A 16,814-nucleotide genomic window follows, 5' to 3' on the forward strand; every position below is an offset into this window, starting at 1 on the left:
TTCCTCAGCTACAGCATTGCAACTTTTTATTCCAGTCAACGCTTCAGGAAAAATAACCGACAAACAACCCTCAACCCCAGAGTTGCACAATACACATCTGTCACCACCATACCCCACCATGGTCCTGCCCCCAGCCCCAGAGAGCTCCCTCCACCAGGAGTCAGGCTTGGTCCCCAGGACATCGCACCAAACAGGACACTGCTTTGAGTTAACAGCCCCCTGGCATGGCCTCAGCTTCTCAGGGTAGGAAAGCAAGTGGCTCATCACTGAAAAGGCTGATGACACATTCTGGGGGTGCAACCCAGGGCAGGAAACCCCCCTCCAGACACTGCTTCAGGGATGGAGATGAAAAGCCAAGCATGTGAAGCCTTTGTCAGGACAGGACAGGACAGCTGTAGCCTTAAAAGCTGCCCCAGCCTGGGCAGGGCAGTGCTGCAGTGGAATCCTCACCCCCTCGTACCAACCAGGCCTGTGCACTAGTCAGCTAAAGACTTTGTGTTACAGTGGTATGCAAGGAGGCTTGGAAAGTCCCGCAGGATTCCTGTTTATTTCCTTACTCCCTCTCTGCAGCCAACTCACCATCAGCAAGGGAAAAGTCTGAAAACGGGCAGGGCATGTCTTGCCCCTTGCCCCCAAGCAGAGCTGCATGCTGTGCCTGTCACAGGATGTACCAGGCTGCAGCTCCCGCTGCCACGGCCACACAGGCTGCCAGCACCAGCTGCACCAGGGGCTGCCTGGCCAGGCCCACAGCGGCGTGGAAGGGGCAGCCAGGGCCTGCCGTGCCTGCAGGACACAGAAAGCACTGTTAGCTCTGCCACACTTAGGCCATGTGCCCATGGCAGCTCTCATTGCCACCACCTACCCAGTTTGTCTGCGTAGTAGGGGCATTTGCGGATGTCTCCTTTTCCATCATGGACGGGAAAGCCTCCATCTTGGGCTTCTTCTGTCAGTGACCTGCCGATCTTGTCCAGCTCATCGAACACCTGCAAGTGGTCACAGCAAGCATGCGAAGCAAGCAGAGCCAGACAGCACTCAGCCAGACCCCCTGGAATCATTTGGAGAACAGGCAAGCACCATTCCTGCTTCCCTGTCCCCAGATTCCTTACAGAGCATCTTGCTGCAGACCTATGGTGACACCTGGCACTCATTACAGCTCCAGGAAGGCACAGCCCTATCCCAAGAGCACCCAGTCAGAGCCAGGAGCAAGGCAGCACCACCCTGCTGCTCACTTCCCAGCCTGCTGTGGGTGGGAGTATGAGGTAACAGGCTCTCCCCTCCCTGCTGCAGACCCTTGGAGGATCTCAGCTCCTGCAGAGGTTGGGCAGCCCATCCCACTGCCATCGGATTCCATAAGGATCCTGACAAAGGAGGCAACCACATTCCACCATGTTTCTGGCCAGTTTAAATCACACTGACGTGCTACAAACACAGATTAAAGCTTCCATCCAGTAGCTAAATATGTGCTTATCCTCTGGGGCAAGTGGCAGCTCAATCAGGTTTGATGAGAGACAAATGCTATGGGAGGAACAAGAGGTTCCAGACATTTTTGACCATAGGGCAACACGTCAGACCTGAGACAGGAGATGAAGTGTCATCAGGGTGGTGCAACACACTCAAACTGTTTGAGGCTGGCTCTGCTCCCCTCACTGCTTCAGAGCCACACAGCCCACAAGAATCTTGAAGTCATATTAATTTTGTTTCAATCAAAGGCCTTGGCTGTGATGTTGCAGTATGGGAGGAATTCTTGCCTGACACCAGCCCCAGAAACTAGTGAAACAGCTAGTTAAACTAGAATCACAACCCCTCAAGGAGGGCTGTAATGGTCTCAGCCCCAAAACACCACCTGGGTGAGTGGTGTGACTGAATTAACCTGGGAAAGACTTAAAAAGTACAGCACCTACCCACAGAGGTCCTCAAGGAATTTGTTTAGTACCTGCATGTTAAATCTGAAGGCTTTGTTGGCCTCTTCCACGATCCTTTCCTTAGTGTTCTTGTCCAATTCCAGAGCATTCATTCTTGCTCTGTAAAGCTGCTTGAACTGCTGTGCGTTGGAAACGTTGTCAAACACATAGAATTGGATCCCTTCCCCAGTACTGGGCAACTTCAGGGCCCTCTGGGCTACCTTCTTCAGCACCTGGCCACCTGAGAGGTCCCCCATGTAGCGTGTGTAAGCATGAGCCACCAGCAGCTCTGGCTCGTGTTGTCCCACATGATGGATTCTGTCCACATATTGCTGAGTTGCCTCTGAACACTGGATCTTTTCCTCCCAGTCTTCTCCATAGAAATATTTGAGGTCTTTGGCCAACGCTTCTCTCCGGTGAAGCTCCACAGGGAAATACAGAGGAGCAAAGACTGGGTTGTTCTTGTTGCGATCCATCTCCTCTTCCAGAGCAGAGTAGGTGAAGTGCAGGGCCACAGTGGCCAGCTATGGACAGAGCACAGTTCATGTGAGAAGCTGATCACTGGATGGGCACAGCTCACCTTGTGACTGCTCCCCCCTGCATGGAATTGGGGTAAGCAAGAGGAAACCCCCAGACCCAGCACAAAACCAGCCTGGAGAGCCTGTGCAGGGCAGGCACTGCTTGAAGGAGCAAAGGCTCTGCTCTGTCTACCTCCATAACACCCCCAGGGCTGTAGGGCTCTGCCTTGGAGTCTGCATCAGTCACTGGGTACATCAAAGAGATGGGGAGCAGAGCAACACTCACCTTGAAGAGCTCCTTCTTGATCCGCCCCTTCAGGAAGTCCTTGACAAACTGAGTGTTCTCTGCACGGTCGTGCGATTCCTTCGTCCCCTCCTTCAGCAGCTCCGAAAGGTCCATGGGGCTGCAGGCAGACACGAGAGCTCCTTTCACCCCACTGCCACACGCAGCAATGAGTTTGTCCCTGCTGTGTTTGGAGGAGTCCCCCAGGCCCTACCATCCCAGTTTAGAGAATATACAAGGTGGGATCCTTAGGCCACCTCTCAGGTTGACCTGGCACCAGCTGGAGGAAGCAGCAGGGTGGCAGCAGCCCATGTGCCAATCAGACTCAGCACTCCAGGAGGGCTGGGGCTTACCAGGGGCTCTGGTAAGGATGCTGAAACAACTGTCAAGGACTCTCTGATCCCTGCACCATGACTTTTGCTTCTCATTCATGTGAACCCAACAACACTACACAAGGAAGCCTTGAGCATATGGACAGCAACTATCAGGGCAGGCTAAAGGGCACAGGGGCCTTGGTGGTATCTCCTGCTGGAGAAGGAAAAAGGCTCAGATAGGAGCAGATGCATGCACAGGCAGGTCCCCAGCTTTCCAATTTGGGTATCAACTCTTGGAGAGGAGATGGAAACTGAATGGCACAACAGTGCAAGAAGACCCTTAAAAAGTTTATTTTTCCTAAATAACACTGGTTTTCTAAGTTTCCACAAGGTGCCTTATTTTAAAAAAGACCCAAAACATTAAAATCTATGATTTTAGCCTATAGGCACTGCACCTACCTGGATGCTGGTACAGTATCAATACTCATTCAAATCATGCCGAAGTGCACCTTATGGTTTCTATCACTAGTTTGCTACATGTTGCACATTTGTGTTAGCTCTAAGGGAGACTCTGAACAGTCCAGACCCACTGAGTGTGCCAGGAGAGCCAGGAAATATTAACTTCTCATGAAGCTGAGCTTGTCAAGTCAAACAAGTTGACCTGCCTGTCTAGGTCTTTTAGGAAGCACCCTAGTCACCCTTCCCATTTTCCAAGTCTGAAGCCTTGGCTTTTAGAGTATGTGTGTGAATTCGTTTTTTAAAGTAATCTCCTAGAAAATATCCTTGCCTAGACATGGGTATTCTGCAAAGGCAAGAGCTCACCAGAGCAGAGTTCACCTCTCGAGTCATGTTTCAAAACAAGAAGCTGCTATCACATGAGCCTGCCCAGCAACCCATGGAAAACTGGCTCCTCTTTGCCAGGAAGACACAAACACAACTGCCAAATAAACAAGTCGAAGTGTTTCTGAAATGTGACTTTGATAGTAGAGACTAAAAAAATAACTGTGTTGTCAGCCCCGCCAGATCACTCCTTCCCATCCCTCCCAACCTTCCAGTACAGTTTGACTACAGAGATTTCACAGCACATGTATTTGATTAGTCACTTATTGGGGTTCCTCACTTCCTTCAGATGAGGAGAAGGATCACTCCTTTACCTGGAAGATCTCCTGCCTTGTTCAAGGCTGTGTCTGTGCCCCTGTGTAGGACAGGACTCACCTGACACTGTCATCTTCTATTTCCTCATAGCGCAAGACGTCCCCTTCCTCTCCAGCCTCTGGGCTCTCCACAGCTGATGGCATTGTGGTCACTGCTGGAGATCAATCTGAAAAGCAAAATCAGAGAGGGTTTTTCAGGGGAAGCTGCCTTAGCAAAGGGATGGGTGTGAAATGTTGAACAATCCAGCAAGGGACTCTCTGAGCTGCTCCACCAGGCAGGGAAGTGAGGACTGGCCTGTGGTTGCTTCCACCTCACATCAGGCACTTCCAAGGAAGCAGATTTGCTTGTTCAGTTCAGCTACCTCAGGTGAACCTCAACACTGACACCCAGTTCACACAACACTAACCTCAAAGGAGACCTACAACACAGCAAGAAGCCTGCATTTCATTTCCCATTTCAAGATGGCTACTGCCTGAAGATGAGACCTCCATGCTGGGAATCTGCACTGAAACTGTGAGTAGGCTGCTTTCCCCTGGTGCTACCAAATATTTCCCCCAATGTCAAACTCTGAGCAGAGTAACTGGAAAGGGAAGCCCCTCTCCTTCATCCAGGAGGAAGAACAAGCTACTTTTGCACACCAGAGCTTCCCTGGAAGAAAGCAGTGGTGAATTAGGCCAGCTGAGCTCTGAAGTCAGGCAGCTCACAGGGGAAACAAGAACATTCCCTGTGACAGAATAGAGGAAGAGGACCTTCCCAAGCAGGGGCAGATTTCACTGCTCTGCGTTTCCTGGGCCACTCTCCAAGCCAAGTGAGCTGCAGACAGCTCCTGCTCCCACTCACACCCTCCTCTGCTGCCTGGCAGGGTTTACTTCAAACTCTGCAAGTAGCTGGGTTTCCCCTCCTCCTTTGCAAAAGGAAACAAAATCTCCTTGGATGTAACAGGATACAAGCCTTACCCAGAAGCAGGAACAAGACACACCTGGATTATATTGACTGAGCACAGAAATCCAGACACCTAATTTATAAAATGGACCTGTAATCAGCTTTGTGCAGAGCAGCAACACCACCTTACAGGCACCCTTGGCAAAGGAGCAAGGAGCTAAGCTGATGCTGGCTCTTCAGAAAGCACTCACCAAGAGAACCATCCTCATGCTCCCCCCACTTCAGTTCAGCTCCCCCTTGCTGGGCTGCATCCATGGATTCACTGCTCAGCCCACAGCTGGGAATGAGGAGAGGCACCAAGCAGCTGCATCAAGCTGGTCTGCACAGGGCCAGCACTGGCACAGCAGCTGCTGGGCCCCAGCTCACACAAGCACATTAGTTAGAAATTAATTGCCCTCTAGTTCCTCACCCCCATGTTTCTACAGCCCTGTTTCACAACCACCCTCATTGCTCTCCACACTCTAGCCAGGAGTAGCTGCTGAGCCCCATCCTCAAGTGCAGCACAAGCTGCCCCCCAGCTCAGGCCCAGCACCTGGTCTGGGGGACTCATTACAGGTTTCCCCTGTGATCACATAGTCTTTATGTTACCTGGGACTGAGCCTTCCTCAGGGGAAGACTGGCCAAATGCATTACTTTGTGATGCCAGGAGCCCAGTGCTGGGACAGAAGTCACTTGAAGTCATTTGGGGTGACAGCCCTACATCCTCGTCACCCTTCCCTTGACATGGTACAGTGCAGCCTCCCCACCCCAGAATAAAGGTCAGTGCAGAAACCACCTGCAGGTGCTCCGTTGTCTATGCAATCACTCACTAGACAGCTCAACTCAGAGACTCATCTTCACTCCTCACACAGCTTCAGACACTGAGAAAAACCCCGTGTGGGGAAGGGAAACCAAAGCACAAAGACAAATGATCCATCTGAGCTCGGCCAGGAGCCTGTTGTGAGCCCACCTGCCTCCTGCCAGTGCACATCATCAGCTGTGTGAGACCCCGCCTGCCTGCTCTGCTCACAGCAGACCAGGACATTCTCAAGAGATGCAGATCCCAAAATGGAACTAGACAAACTAGTTCCAATTTATCTTATACTCCCAGAAAGTCGGAGTCCTGGAGGTGAGGTGTGCTGTCTGCACATGCCTGTAACAGCCACTGGTACAAAGTAGCACCTGAGAGCAGAGTTACAGAACACTTGAGCAGCACTCATCCCTTGGGAGAGGCCTGAAGGCTCACATCAAATCCAATCCAAAGAAACATACCAGGTCAGGCCTTAGAAATCAGTGGTTAGCAGCAACAGCTCAAGGCTCCCAATGGCCACACAGAGATGGCCCTGAGATCATCACATCTACTCACTCATCAGAGCCTCCACTCCCACACCCTGAGCACACCCGTGTTCACACATGAACTTGGCTCTCCACGTCACACAGGGGGACGTGGTGGAGTCTCAGAAACCTTTACCCAACCCTGTTAGTAGTGCTGTAGAAGCACAACCAATGGGAATGGTGACTGACTGTCCCAGGAGCACCGTCTGCTGCTGCGAGCAGGGGTTAGCATGCAAGAAGTCACTAAGGGCCTTTGGTGCACTCTCAGACTTGTATCTCCCCCAGCGTGTTTTGCAGAGCTCAGTCTGACAGCTCCTCTCCATGGCAATGGGCAGGGCAGTGGTAACACCAGTCCCTGTAGCCCCAGGCAAGGGCAGAATATGTGCAGGAAAATGTGGAAGCTCAGATTTTTCCCGATACAGTCTCTAGCACAGGCTCCTCCCCAAGGAGACAAGTCGGTACAAACCAACCCCATCCTTCCCAGCGCTGGGTTATTGCAGAACGGGGAGGAAGGGACATCAGAGCCATTGCGTTTCATACCACCACGTACCGTTGCTTTTACTGAAAAACTGGCAACTGCAAACCCCAGTCTGGTCACAGCCCTGGTTTCTCTGCTCCTCTGAAAAGGAGCATGTCCCACACGCCAAGGAAGAGGCTCAGGCAGCTGCCCACCTCCTCTGCAGAGGCTGGAATGTAATTTCATTTGCTGCAGGGAGCTCTGCTCATCCAGAACCTGGCTGATATTCAGGGTAAACACATACCTTCCCAGTGCCCGGACAGAGCCTGCCTGGAATCAACCCAATGGCTGGGATAGCAGGGCTGGAGAGTGGGGAGAAGGTTTGGTACAGAACACCTCAGCATTCCAAACATTTCTTTCCCAATGACAGTGTTCAAAATACCTGAGAAGGCACCTCTGTTCAAAATACCTGAGAAGGCACCTCTACCTCATCTAGATGTGTGTAGTTTGCCCCTACACACATCTCCTCACCAAGCTGCACACCCCAGATGTACAGCTGTTCTTCTCAGGGTACGAAGACATTTAATCCAAATAATTCTGTGCCTTTTGAAGGAAGAAGACACTGCTGCTGCAAGGAAGGAGGACTGGAAACCCTGGTTTTGCTTGGGCGCTCTGGGAGAAGTTCAGTAACTTACTAACACCCAGGCAGTAGAGTTCGTATCTGCTGTTTAACTTTCGTGCAGCTTCAAAGCATTTCCCCACATGCAGAGCTCAGAGTGTGGTTGGACCTACCTGAGCATCGCTGCAGTGGAGACAAACCTCACAATCCCAGGTCTAGAGGCTTGAAGAATCATCCCAGAAGTTACCTGGAAATTCCAGCAGGAGAGATTCTCATCTCCTCCATCTGGGGAGGGATTTGGCACTGGTTGCTGCTGGAAAAGGAACCTCACAGACTACACTATCATACTACCTGGTCCTAGGTACGTTGAAGACTTCACCTGGACACAGCCTAAATTGAGGCAGTAATTCAAGTCCAAGACACTTCTAGCAGTGCCCACACAAACGCTGCTTCTGTCTCCCAGAGCTGCAGCCCAGCACCTCAATAAAATGACCAAGGTAAGTTCCTAGTGGGCTCAAAGACCTTGTGTCCCTTGCGTCAGGCAGCTCATTAAGAACCCGTTTCCTCACCCTGGCTATGAGAACAGCCAAGGGGTAAGTCAGCCAAGGCTGGATCTGGGGTGAGAAAGAACACATTGTGATAGACACATATGAATATACCAAACAGCCTTTGCTCTGGGGAGAGCCAGTGCTTGCCCTACCTGTCCCAGCACACTGTCAGCTGTGCCTGGGACGCACCAAGCAGGGCCAGTGACAGGCACTTAGGGCTGATATGTGCAATGCAGTGCTGTGTGTAAGTGGTGAGGCTTGAATAGGACATTTGCTTCAGCCAATAATGGAAAAGCAGGGACAGCAAGAGACCTTCGTTCTCCAAGTGCTTCTCCGAGCTCAGCGGTACCAAGGCGAGCCAAGTGGCCCCGTCGCCACCGGGAGTAGCCAGCGCAGGGCCCCTGTCCCCGAAGCCCCGGGCGTCGCTCGTGAGCAGCCGTGCAGAGTCACTGCGGGGCTCTGAGGGCCCCGTGCTGGCACACGCCCCCGGCCGCCGGTCAGACGCTCGCCCGTGGGAACAAATGGCAGGATCAGGGAGGGCTCACAACGGCCGGCCCGGCGAGTGGCCAGAGCCCGGCCCCCCACAACTCGCGGGCGGGCGTTATGGGCCCAGGCGACCCGGTCCGGCCCAAGGCGGTGAAGTCAACCGCGATAGCCCCGGGCCCCGGCGGGCACCGGCGCGGAGACACGGCTCGGAGGAGGTCCGGGCGGGTTTCCCGGCCCAGCGTCTCCCCGCCGCAGGGGGCCCGGGCCCACCCGCCCTCGGGAGCGGGCAGAGCCCCACAGCGGGAGGCCCGCGGGATGGGGGAGGCCGCGTTGCCATGGGGACGCGCCGCGCACTCACCCCTCAGCCGCCACCCTCAGCCCCGGCGGGAGACAAAGACCCGCTCGGCCGCCCTGGATTTATCGACGAGGGGTCAGCGCGCGGCCAATCAGGAGCTGCGCACGGCACGCGCCGGTGATTGGTGAGAGCCACGCGAGGACCTCCCCCCCGCCCGGGGGCGGCCGACCGCGAGATCGCGCACGCGCCGAAGCTGCGATTGGTGGAGCCGGCCGGGGCATCACGTGGGGGCCCTGGCCCCGCCCCCCGCGCTCACCTAGCCGCGCAGGCCCCACGCCCACGGGAGACAGGAAGCACAAACCCGCGCATGCGCAAACGACGCCGCAGCCGGAAGCGAGGGCCGAGAAAGAAACATGGCGGCAGCGCTGCGGCACCGGCGGCTTTATTGGCGGCTGCAGAAACAGCACCCAGCGCAGCTCTCGCCCCACAGCCCCTGCAGGACCGCGGAAACGCACGGGACAGTCAGTGTGGGGAGCCGAGGGCACCAGGACTTGCGCTTCTTTGTGCTGCGGCCCCAGCCCGTGGGCTGAGGGAGGGAGGGAGCTCAGCACCTCTGAGTACAGACATCAGGAGCTTTTCTTGACCGAAGGCTGCGGGCTCTACGATGGTGTGTGATTCGCTCTATTAATTGTCCACATGTGGGCACAGAGTCATTTACCTTCCTCTGAAGTACACCAAGCACATTCCAGACCTTTCAAAGCACTTCCTTTCTCTCCCAAGAGCTTTCCCTTTTTCCGTGTTATGTCCACTCTCCAGACCTCCAGCTCCTCGCACTGACTACCCCTTATTTGCACCTCTTTTCTTTAGGACTCATTCCAAAAGAAACTGCCTTCGCACTCCACGACCAGGGCAGTCAATGGAGCGAACGGAGGCAGCGGGATGACGGGGATCAGTCCCTAGGGCTCCCCCGCCCTGTGCACATGCCGGTGCCGCAGGAGCGCGGAGCTCACGGCGAAGCCCCTCCCGCAGTCGGCACAGGCGTAGGGCCGCTCCCCGGTGTGGGTGCGGCGGTGCTGGGTGAGGTGAGCGCTCTGCCTGAAGCTGTCCCCGCAGTCGGCACAGGCGTACGGCCGCTCCCCACTGTGCACCCGCCAGTGCCGCAGCAGCGCTGACCTCCACAGGAAGCTCTTCCCGCACTCCGTGCACTCGAAGGGGCGCTCACCGGTGTGGAAGCGGCGGTGCTGGATGAGGTGCGAGCTCACCGTGAAGCTCTTTCCGCATTCGGAGCACCTGTAGGGGCGCTCGCCTGTGTGGAACCGCCTGTGCTGGATGAGGGCTGAGCTCACAGTGAAGCTCTTCCCGCACTCGGAGCACTTGTACGGCTTCTCCCCGGTGTGCACCCGCTGGTGCTTCATGAGCTCAGAGCTCTGGCTGAAGCTCTTCCCGCAATCGGTGCAGCCGTAGGGCTTCTCGCCAGTGTGGACACGCCGGTGCCGCGCCAGGGCCGAGCTCACGCTGAAGCTCCTCCCGCAGCTGCTGCATGTGTAGGGCTTCTCCCCGGTGTGCACCCGCCGGTGCTGCACCAGCTGCGAGTTCCCGGAGAACCTCTTCCCGCACTCAGCACACCTGAAGGGCTTCTCCCCGGTGTGGGTCACCTGGTGCCGCAGCAGCTTCGAGCTCATGCTGAAGCTCTTCCCGCACTCGGAGCACTCGTAGGGCCTCTCTCCCGTGTGGATCCTCTGGTGCTGGATGAGATGGGACCGCTGCCGGAAATGCTCCCCACACTCGGAGCAGGAGAAGGGCTTCTCTCCAGTGTGGATTCTCCGATGCTGGACGAGGTTGGAGCTCACCCGGAAGCTCTTCCCGCAGTCCCCACATATCATCAGTCTCCCCACAGATGGATTTCTCTGCTGGGTAACATCTGGCAGCTTTCTGAAACTTTTCCCATGCAGCATCACTTGGCTTTGCCTCTTCCCCAAAGGTCTCTGATCCCACTCTGACCCATGTGGGACTGGGTCCTGTGCAGGACTATGGGAATTATTCTCCTTGCAGAGTCCTGAGAGTAAATCCTCAGGCTCTGCTGGCCCAGGGATACCTTGGTGGGCATTCTTCTCTTTTTTGCTCACAATCCCATCTTCAGCTGCAATAAAATGAGAATCTGGAGAGAAGTGACAGACAGGAAACTTTAGACAGGGGAAATCAAAAGGGATCAAATTCTAAAAATTCACCAGATTGGCTCTTACAGAAAGTTCTGATACTTCCCTCCAAACTGCACAGTGCATTTCTCAGTATATGAACAGGATCAAACCCTGGAAACAGCACTGTGTGCTCTGACATAACCTGAATCCACTGAAATTATTGGCATATTAGAGGTAAAAGTTCAGTGCTTGAATGGGAAAGAAGGCTGCTTTTCTAGGATATCTGCAAAGTTATTAAAAGCTGAACTGGGAGTCATGGAAGTGCCACAAAGAACTGTCCTACTCAGCAGAACAGATGCAACATCCCTGGTCTTGTGCTGCTGGTGCTGCAGAGAGAGAGACACTCCCAAAGGAGATAGTGTCCCTAAGGGACGAAATATGGAGACACCTGGAGCCTGGCTTATGCCAGTCTTGGAGCAGAAGAAAGGTAACTTTATGCTCCCATGAATGTATGGGATAGGATGCAGGGCTGGGATGAGGAAGTGCTGTCTTGGAGCAGGAGAGTCACTGCAGAACTAAGAAAGGAAGGAGAGTCCAGAACTACAGCCCAGATGATCTAAGTACATATTTGATCTTCCTCTTTCTGGCCAGTGTAAGAAAACATCACAATGTTATTTTGCAGTGAACTCCTTGAGATGCCTTTTACAATAGCTTGGTGTAACATTGACACTACCTTATATAGTTTTCCTTAAAATTGTTCCAAGAGAGGAACAAAAACTGGAACTTTGATAGCTATCTGTCTGCAGCTACTTCATCCAGGTGCAATCTGGAGGAAAAGAGAAAGTGGATATCTAGAGACAGGATAATGACATTTCTGGCAGCCCAGCATGAAGCCCTTGCCCTGTGGGTCAGACTTACTGAGCACACAGTAGAGCTTGGGAAGTTGTTCTGTTGCTGTTCTCTGTAAGGAGTTTGATCAAAATCACAATGACATGACCTCACTGGAGTTTTTTTTAGTGAAAGGAGACTAAGTTCACAATGCTCAAGAATTCATACTGGAAGCATAATGGCAAAAAACCCTGAAATGGCAAAAAAAAAAAAAGCAAGAGAAACAGAAGAGAGTAGTTCTTCCTCAGCCCATGCCAATTTGGGCTGATGCTCAGGCCTCTGATATGCCCAAGACTACGAGGGCTAAGCTCCCAGTCAAGCTCTAAGAGTAAGTGTAGACACTGGGAGAAAACCTAAGTGTCACCTTAAATGTACCCTTGGATGTCTGTTTCTCAAGAGAATCCACATGGAGTTTTTCAGAGATGTCACTGATTTTACCAAAAGAGAGATATGGAGTCCAAAGGCATTCCCAAAGACATTGATCCTTCACCAAAACTGGTAAGGAAACTCAGCTGCTGTGGGATGAGTGACCCTCATGAGGTGGGAAGGAAGGGAAAGGGGAGATACTGATAATTCTGTGTTATTCAGACACAAAGGCTGACTATAAACTGTGTCAGTGCATTAAAATATTGACCAACCAGGTCAATAGGGGTCACCAGGTGACAGAGTAATGACAGGGGATATTCACTGCAGGTAAACAAAGAACTGCAGAGGGGAACAGCCTCTATACTAGGATGGGCATAGGATGTTCTTGATAGCATCCTGGAATAGCCCCTTGGATTTAGAGCAGATAGATGAAAAACTGCAGCTCCCAGGCAGACAAAACAGCTAATGAAATGTTAATGATTATTAGGGAAAAACAAAGAATAAAGAGAATGTAATTCTGCCCTTGCAGCTCAAACCCCACACCCTGACTGTGTGCAAGGCAGGGATGGATCCTCCATTTCAGAGAAATTCCAATAGAGCTGAGGGAGACAACAGAGCATGACATGAATAATAAAAGGCACAGAACAGCTTCTGCATTGGAGATAAAGGCACAGCTGGTAGGGGTATTGCAAAAGACTATAAAACCACAAGCGGCCCGTGGGGTGGGTGGGGATCCCTCCTGCACTATCTGCTCTGAATTAAGAACAACTGACATGAAGTAAGCTACTAGAAGGCAGCTTCAAAGCAAACTAAAGAAGGCAGCAACTCACAAAGCAGCTGAATATGCTGTAGAACTACTGGCTGCAAGCTGTCACGGATACTAAAACATGCACAACTTCAGACAGCCAGAAAGTACACAGAGAGCTGTGAGATACTCAGAAATTGCATGCCTAGTTCAGGAGTTTCTGGAGTCAGAATGCCAGGGTCTGGGAATGCATCCAGGAACACACCACTGGCCTGTCTGCCTTCTCTGGCTGCTGCCAGGGACCCCTGGGAGGACCGTGGTCCATCCTGGTATCACAAATCCTATCGTTCTGGTAGAGTCTGGGAATCCTGGAGTAGTTTTTCTCACCGACGGGTTCACAGATGACTGGACAGTGCTGGGTTAATGGTCAGACTCCATGATCATAGCGAGCTTTTCCCAACCTTAACGATTGTACCATCTCCTTACCTGCACAAGCGCTGCTCAGCACTGCCTCGCTCTTCCCTCTGTAGGCGCGGAGGTGGGAGAACCACAGTTCCTCTTTCCGATCCGTGTGGGAGATCATCTCCAGCTCCTTTCAGGAGACTGGCTCCGGGAGGGAAACGCGGGGCGGGTCAGACGGGCCGGGCTCTACCCGATCGCCCAGGGGTGGCTCTGCGGGGGCGCACCGAGCCCCCTGAACCGCTGCGGACCCGGGGCAGCCGTGGGGCTAAGGGGAGCCGGGGGGCAATGCGGCGCTGCCCAGGTGAGGGCGGCGGCGGGGCCTGCCGGGGTTCCCAGCCCCGCTGGGTCCCTGCCCAGCCTCACCGGCGGTCCCGCCCCAGCCCTCCGGTGTCCCCGCTCCCGCCCAGCCGGCTCCCAGCCCAGCCCCTCAGCCGCGCTCGGCTCCCTCGCTGGCTCCGCGGCCGTGAGGCGCGGTCACGTGACGGCCAATGGTGGCCAATGGCGGTATGCCTCAGGGCTGTGGGCGCCCCGAGATGGCGGCCGAGCTGCGGCGCCGGCGGAGCAGGCTCACCTGAGGGCTCGGTACCTGTCATCTGCTGCCTGCTCCGTCCGGAGCCTTCCCCCCGTGTGCTGGGCGAGCCGCCACGGCCGCCGGAAGGTTTCCCTAAGAGACCTTAGCAGGGCTTCGGGCGGGAAGGGAATGCCTTCGGTGCAGAGGCTCAGCGAACAAGACATGATGGCAGCCAGCGCTTTCTGAGGAGAAGAAAATGTCCTGAGGATACCAGAGTAGAGCTCTAGAAATCTGTACCTGGGCTCCATGTCCTTTCAGGAGATGGGTGCCCAACCTGGGCACTGTCAGGGGCTGGAGCAACCCAGGTCTCGAAAATGTTGGGAAGGAAGCAGTGGGATTGCGCTGATTTTGGGCATGAGTTTCAATTCTTAGCAATCACACATGGTTTGGGTTGGAAGAGACCTTAAAACCCATCCCATTCCACCACCTGCCATGGGCAGGAACACTTTGGACTATCCCAGGTTGCTCCAAGCCCCATCCAACCTGGCCTTGAACATCTGCAGTGATTTGGAGTCCACATCTTCCCTGGGTAATCACAGGGATGGCTCTGCCAAGGGCTTCATCACTTCTCCCAGGCACTCTGTGTTCCATTAGACAGCTGATAGGCAATGACTCCAGAAGAAATTTTATACTGGGATGATATGGAAAGCAAGCCAGCACACTGGAAGTGCACTCTCCAGGCAGCTCCAGTCCCCTTGAAGGACTGCAGGAAAGATGGCTCTCGGATTTATCTCTCCCATATCTAAACACTGGCACTGTAAGTGTGGATCTGTTGGCCCAGTACAAGGGAAAGGCACTGCAGTCACCACTCCGGGCTTTACAGCATTCTCATTATTTTTTCAATTTGACTGAGCCCTCCAAGTGTCTTGACCATGGGGAGGAATCATAGCCACTCATAAAATGCCATTGAACAGGATGACTGTACACAATGCCTGTGTAAAAAGTAGCTCTCTTCTCACGTGCAGAATTATTTCATAGGCATCTGCAGCACAGCCTTTCAGACTAAACCCATTTAATCTGTTTCATTTTTCAGTCAGGAAGTGTGACAATACACAAACCATTATGGAGTATCCCAAATCAATCGCACTGCTCATTTGATTGTCACAGTGAATTTAGAAACTCACATGGTGCTCACATAAGACAGAATCGTTGTGCAACGACAATAACACTCCTTTAATTGAAAAAAACCAATACTTTAGTTGGGTTTTTTTTGGCAGCATTGAAAGTGTTAAAAGCAACAGAAGTATAAAACTAGTTTTGGTAACTTACTATACAGCTGGAAATAAAAAATTATGACAGTGTATCTTCCAAGACTAAGGAGAATGCATTAGGAAGGTAAAAACTAGGGAAATATCTACAAATTGAATTGTTTGGCAATGCATTAGCACTAGCAGATGGCAACATCAGTATTAACTCAGGCAGGCCTGCTTTGCTCAGGGATTAATGAAGCAGGAGAATGAGATAGGATTCAGATAATTTGCAGTGTTTTTCAGACGTGTCCTTGTGGTCTTGAAGGCTTCAAAAGATTTTAAATCCTTTTCTCATAATCTAAGCAAACTTTTAGAATTACATTCTGCCAACTTCAGCAATAAGGAGGCATCAAGGCAAGCATCTACAAAGTAGTCAGCTCCAAACCCTGACAGCAAATATGTGGCATTAAAATTCAACTTTTTTTCCTAACACAGTAAAGTGTTTTAAGACACAATGTGATTTGAATGATTTAATTTATACCTACTGAACTGGGATGCTGCATTCAGTGAAGGTAAAGATGTAATAATAGATCACAAAATCTTTGATTGTGGATATAAGTCTTACCTAAAACCAGAACAAAAGTACTGGGAAGGGATATTTATATTCCCATAATAAGACTGGTAAGTAGGACTGAAGCTTTTCCACGTGAGGTATGTACTTGAGAGAAATATAGGTACACTGAGGGAACAGCTTCAAATGGAAGGCCAGTTAAGGCGAGCCCTGTGCTTCTCAAAACACTCATTGCTTGGAGCTCTTGGTGAGAAAGGCGGCAGAGGAAAAGTGCAATTTCCCTTCCCCAGCATCCCAACCAGCCAAGGCCAGCTGGACTGTATGCCACAGACCCTTGATACTTGTGCCACTGGAGGTTTAGACTGGACACTAGAAAGAATTTCTACCCAGAAAGGGTGATCAGATATGGGAATGGGCTACCCAGCGGGGTGGAGGAGTCCCCAGTGTAGGAGGTATTTTAGGACAGACTGGATGTGGCACTCAGTGACAAAGACCCTCTCCCAGCCTGTGGGACACTATGGTCATTCTGACTGCCATGGTGGTGATGGGTAACAGGTTGGACACAATAATCCCACCAGGGGCCCTGTTCTGCAGGTGTTTCAGAAACACAGATGTAGGAATTTTAGTACAAATAGCAAAGTGAACCAAGTTCAAAACAAAGGCCTTGTATGCATTCACAAAACATCCCTGCCTTAAAAAACAGCAGGACAAACTGTGCTGTAGAACTGAAGATGGAAGACACAATGGTGTAAAAAGCAACTGCTGACAGAGTGCATTGAATCCACGAATGTGAAGGGTGGAGCATTTTGCAGTGCAGAATCAGGGGAGGTTTGGGTTGGACATTAGGAATACTTTATTCCCATAAAGAGTGATCAGATGTTGGAATGAGCTGCCCAGCTGGGGGGTGGATTGCCTGTGGCAGGAGCTGCTCAAACAAAGCTTAAGTGTGGAACTCAGAGCTCTGGTATGGTTACCATGGAAGGGATATGATATCAGGTTGGACGCAATGATCTCAGAGAGCTCTTCCACCACAAATGATTCTGCAATTCTG

At 52.4% G+C, this 16,814-nt stretch overlaps 2 protein-coding genes across 4 annotated transcripts; both read right to left on the reverse strand.

The window, feature by feature from the left end:
- Positions 1–9: 9 nt before the first annotated feature.
- On the reverse strand, positions 10–9,053 carry HMOX2 (heme oxygenase 2). Of its 2 annotated transcripts, none has more exons than XM_085075026.1 (6): positions 8,896–9,053; positions 4,232–4,337; positions 2,706–2,823; positions 1,934–2,425; positions 863–983; positions 10–783 (listed from the first exon to the last, which is right to left on the reverse strand). In XM_085075026.1, the coding sequence occupies exons 2-6, from the start codon at positions 4,312–4,314 to the stop codon at positions 659–661; spliced, it is 939 nt and encodes a 312-aa protein (XP_084931152.1). In that variant the 5' UTR covers positions 4,315–4,337; positions 8,896–9,053; the 3' UTR covers positions 10–658. The 2 variants fall into 2 exon arrangements, with proteins under 2 accessions (XP_084931152.1, XP_084931153.1); XM_085075027.1 differs by lacking the exon at positions 8,896–9,053 and adding an exon at positions 8,364–8,814.
- Positions 9,054–9,237: 184 nt separating this feature from the next.
- Positions 9,238–13,905, reverse strand: LOC146430906 (uncharacterized). 2 transcript variants are annotated; one of them, XM_085075025.1, is made up of 2 exons: positions 13,456–13,905; positions 9,238–10,972 (listed from the first exon to the last, which is right to left on the reverse strand). In XM_085075025.1, the coding sequence occupies exons 1-2, from the start codon at positions 13,550–13,552 to the stop codon at positions 9,789–9,791; spliced, it is 1,281 nt and encodes a 426-aa protein (XP_084931151.1). In that variant the 5' UTR covers positions 13,553–13,905; the 3' UTR covers positions 9,238–9,788. The 2 variants fall into 2 exon arrangements, with proteins under 2 accessions (XP_084931151.1, XP_084931150.1); XM_085075024.1 differs by having other exon boundaries at positions 9,238–10,990.
- Positions 13,906–16,814: the final 2,909 nt, after the last annotated feature.

The sequence above is a fragment of the Lichenostomus cassidix genome, chromosome 14 (assembly GCF_008360975.1).
Source record: "Lichenostomus cassidix isolate B80296 chromosome 14, HeHo_3.0, whole genome shotgun sequence".
Lineage (NCBI taxonomy): Eukaryota > Metazoa > Chordata > Aves > Passeriformes > Meliphagidae > Lichenostomus > Lichenostomus cassidix.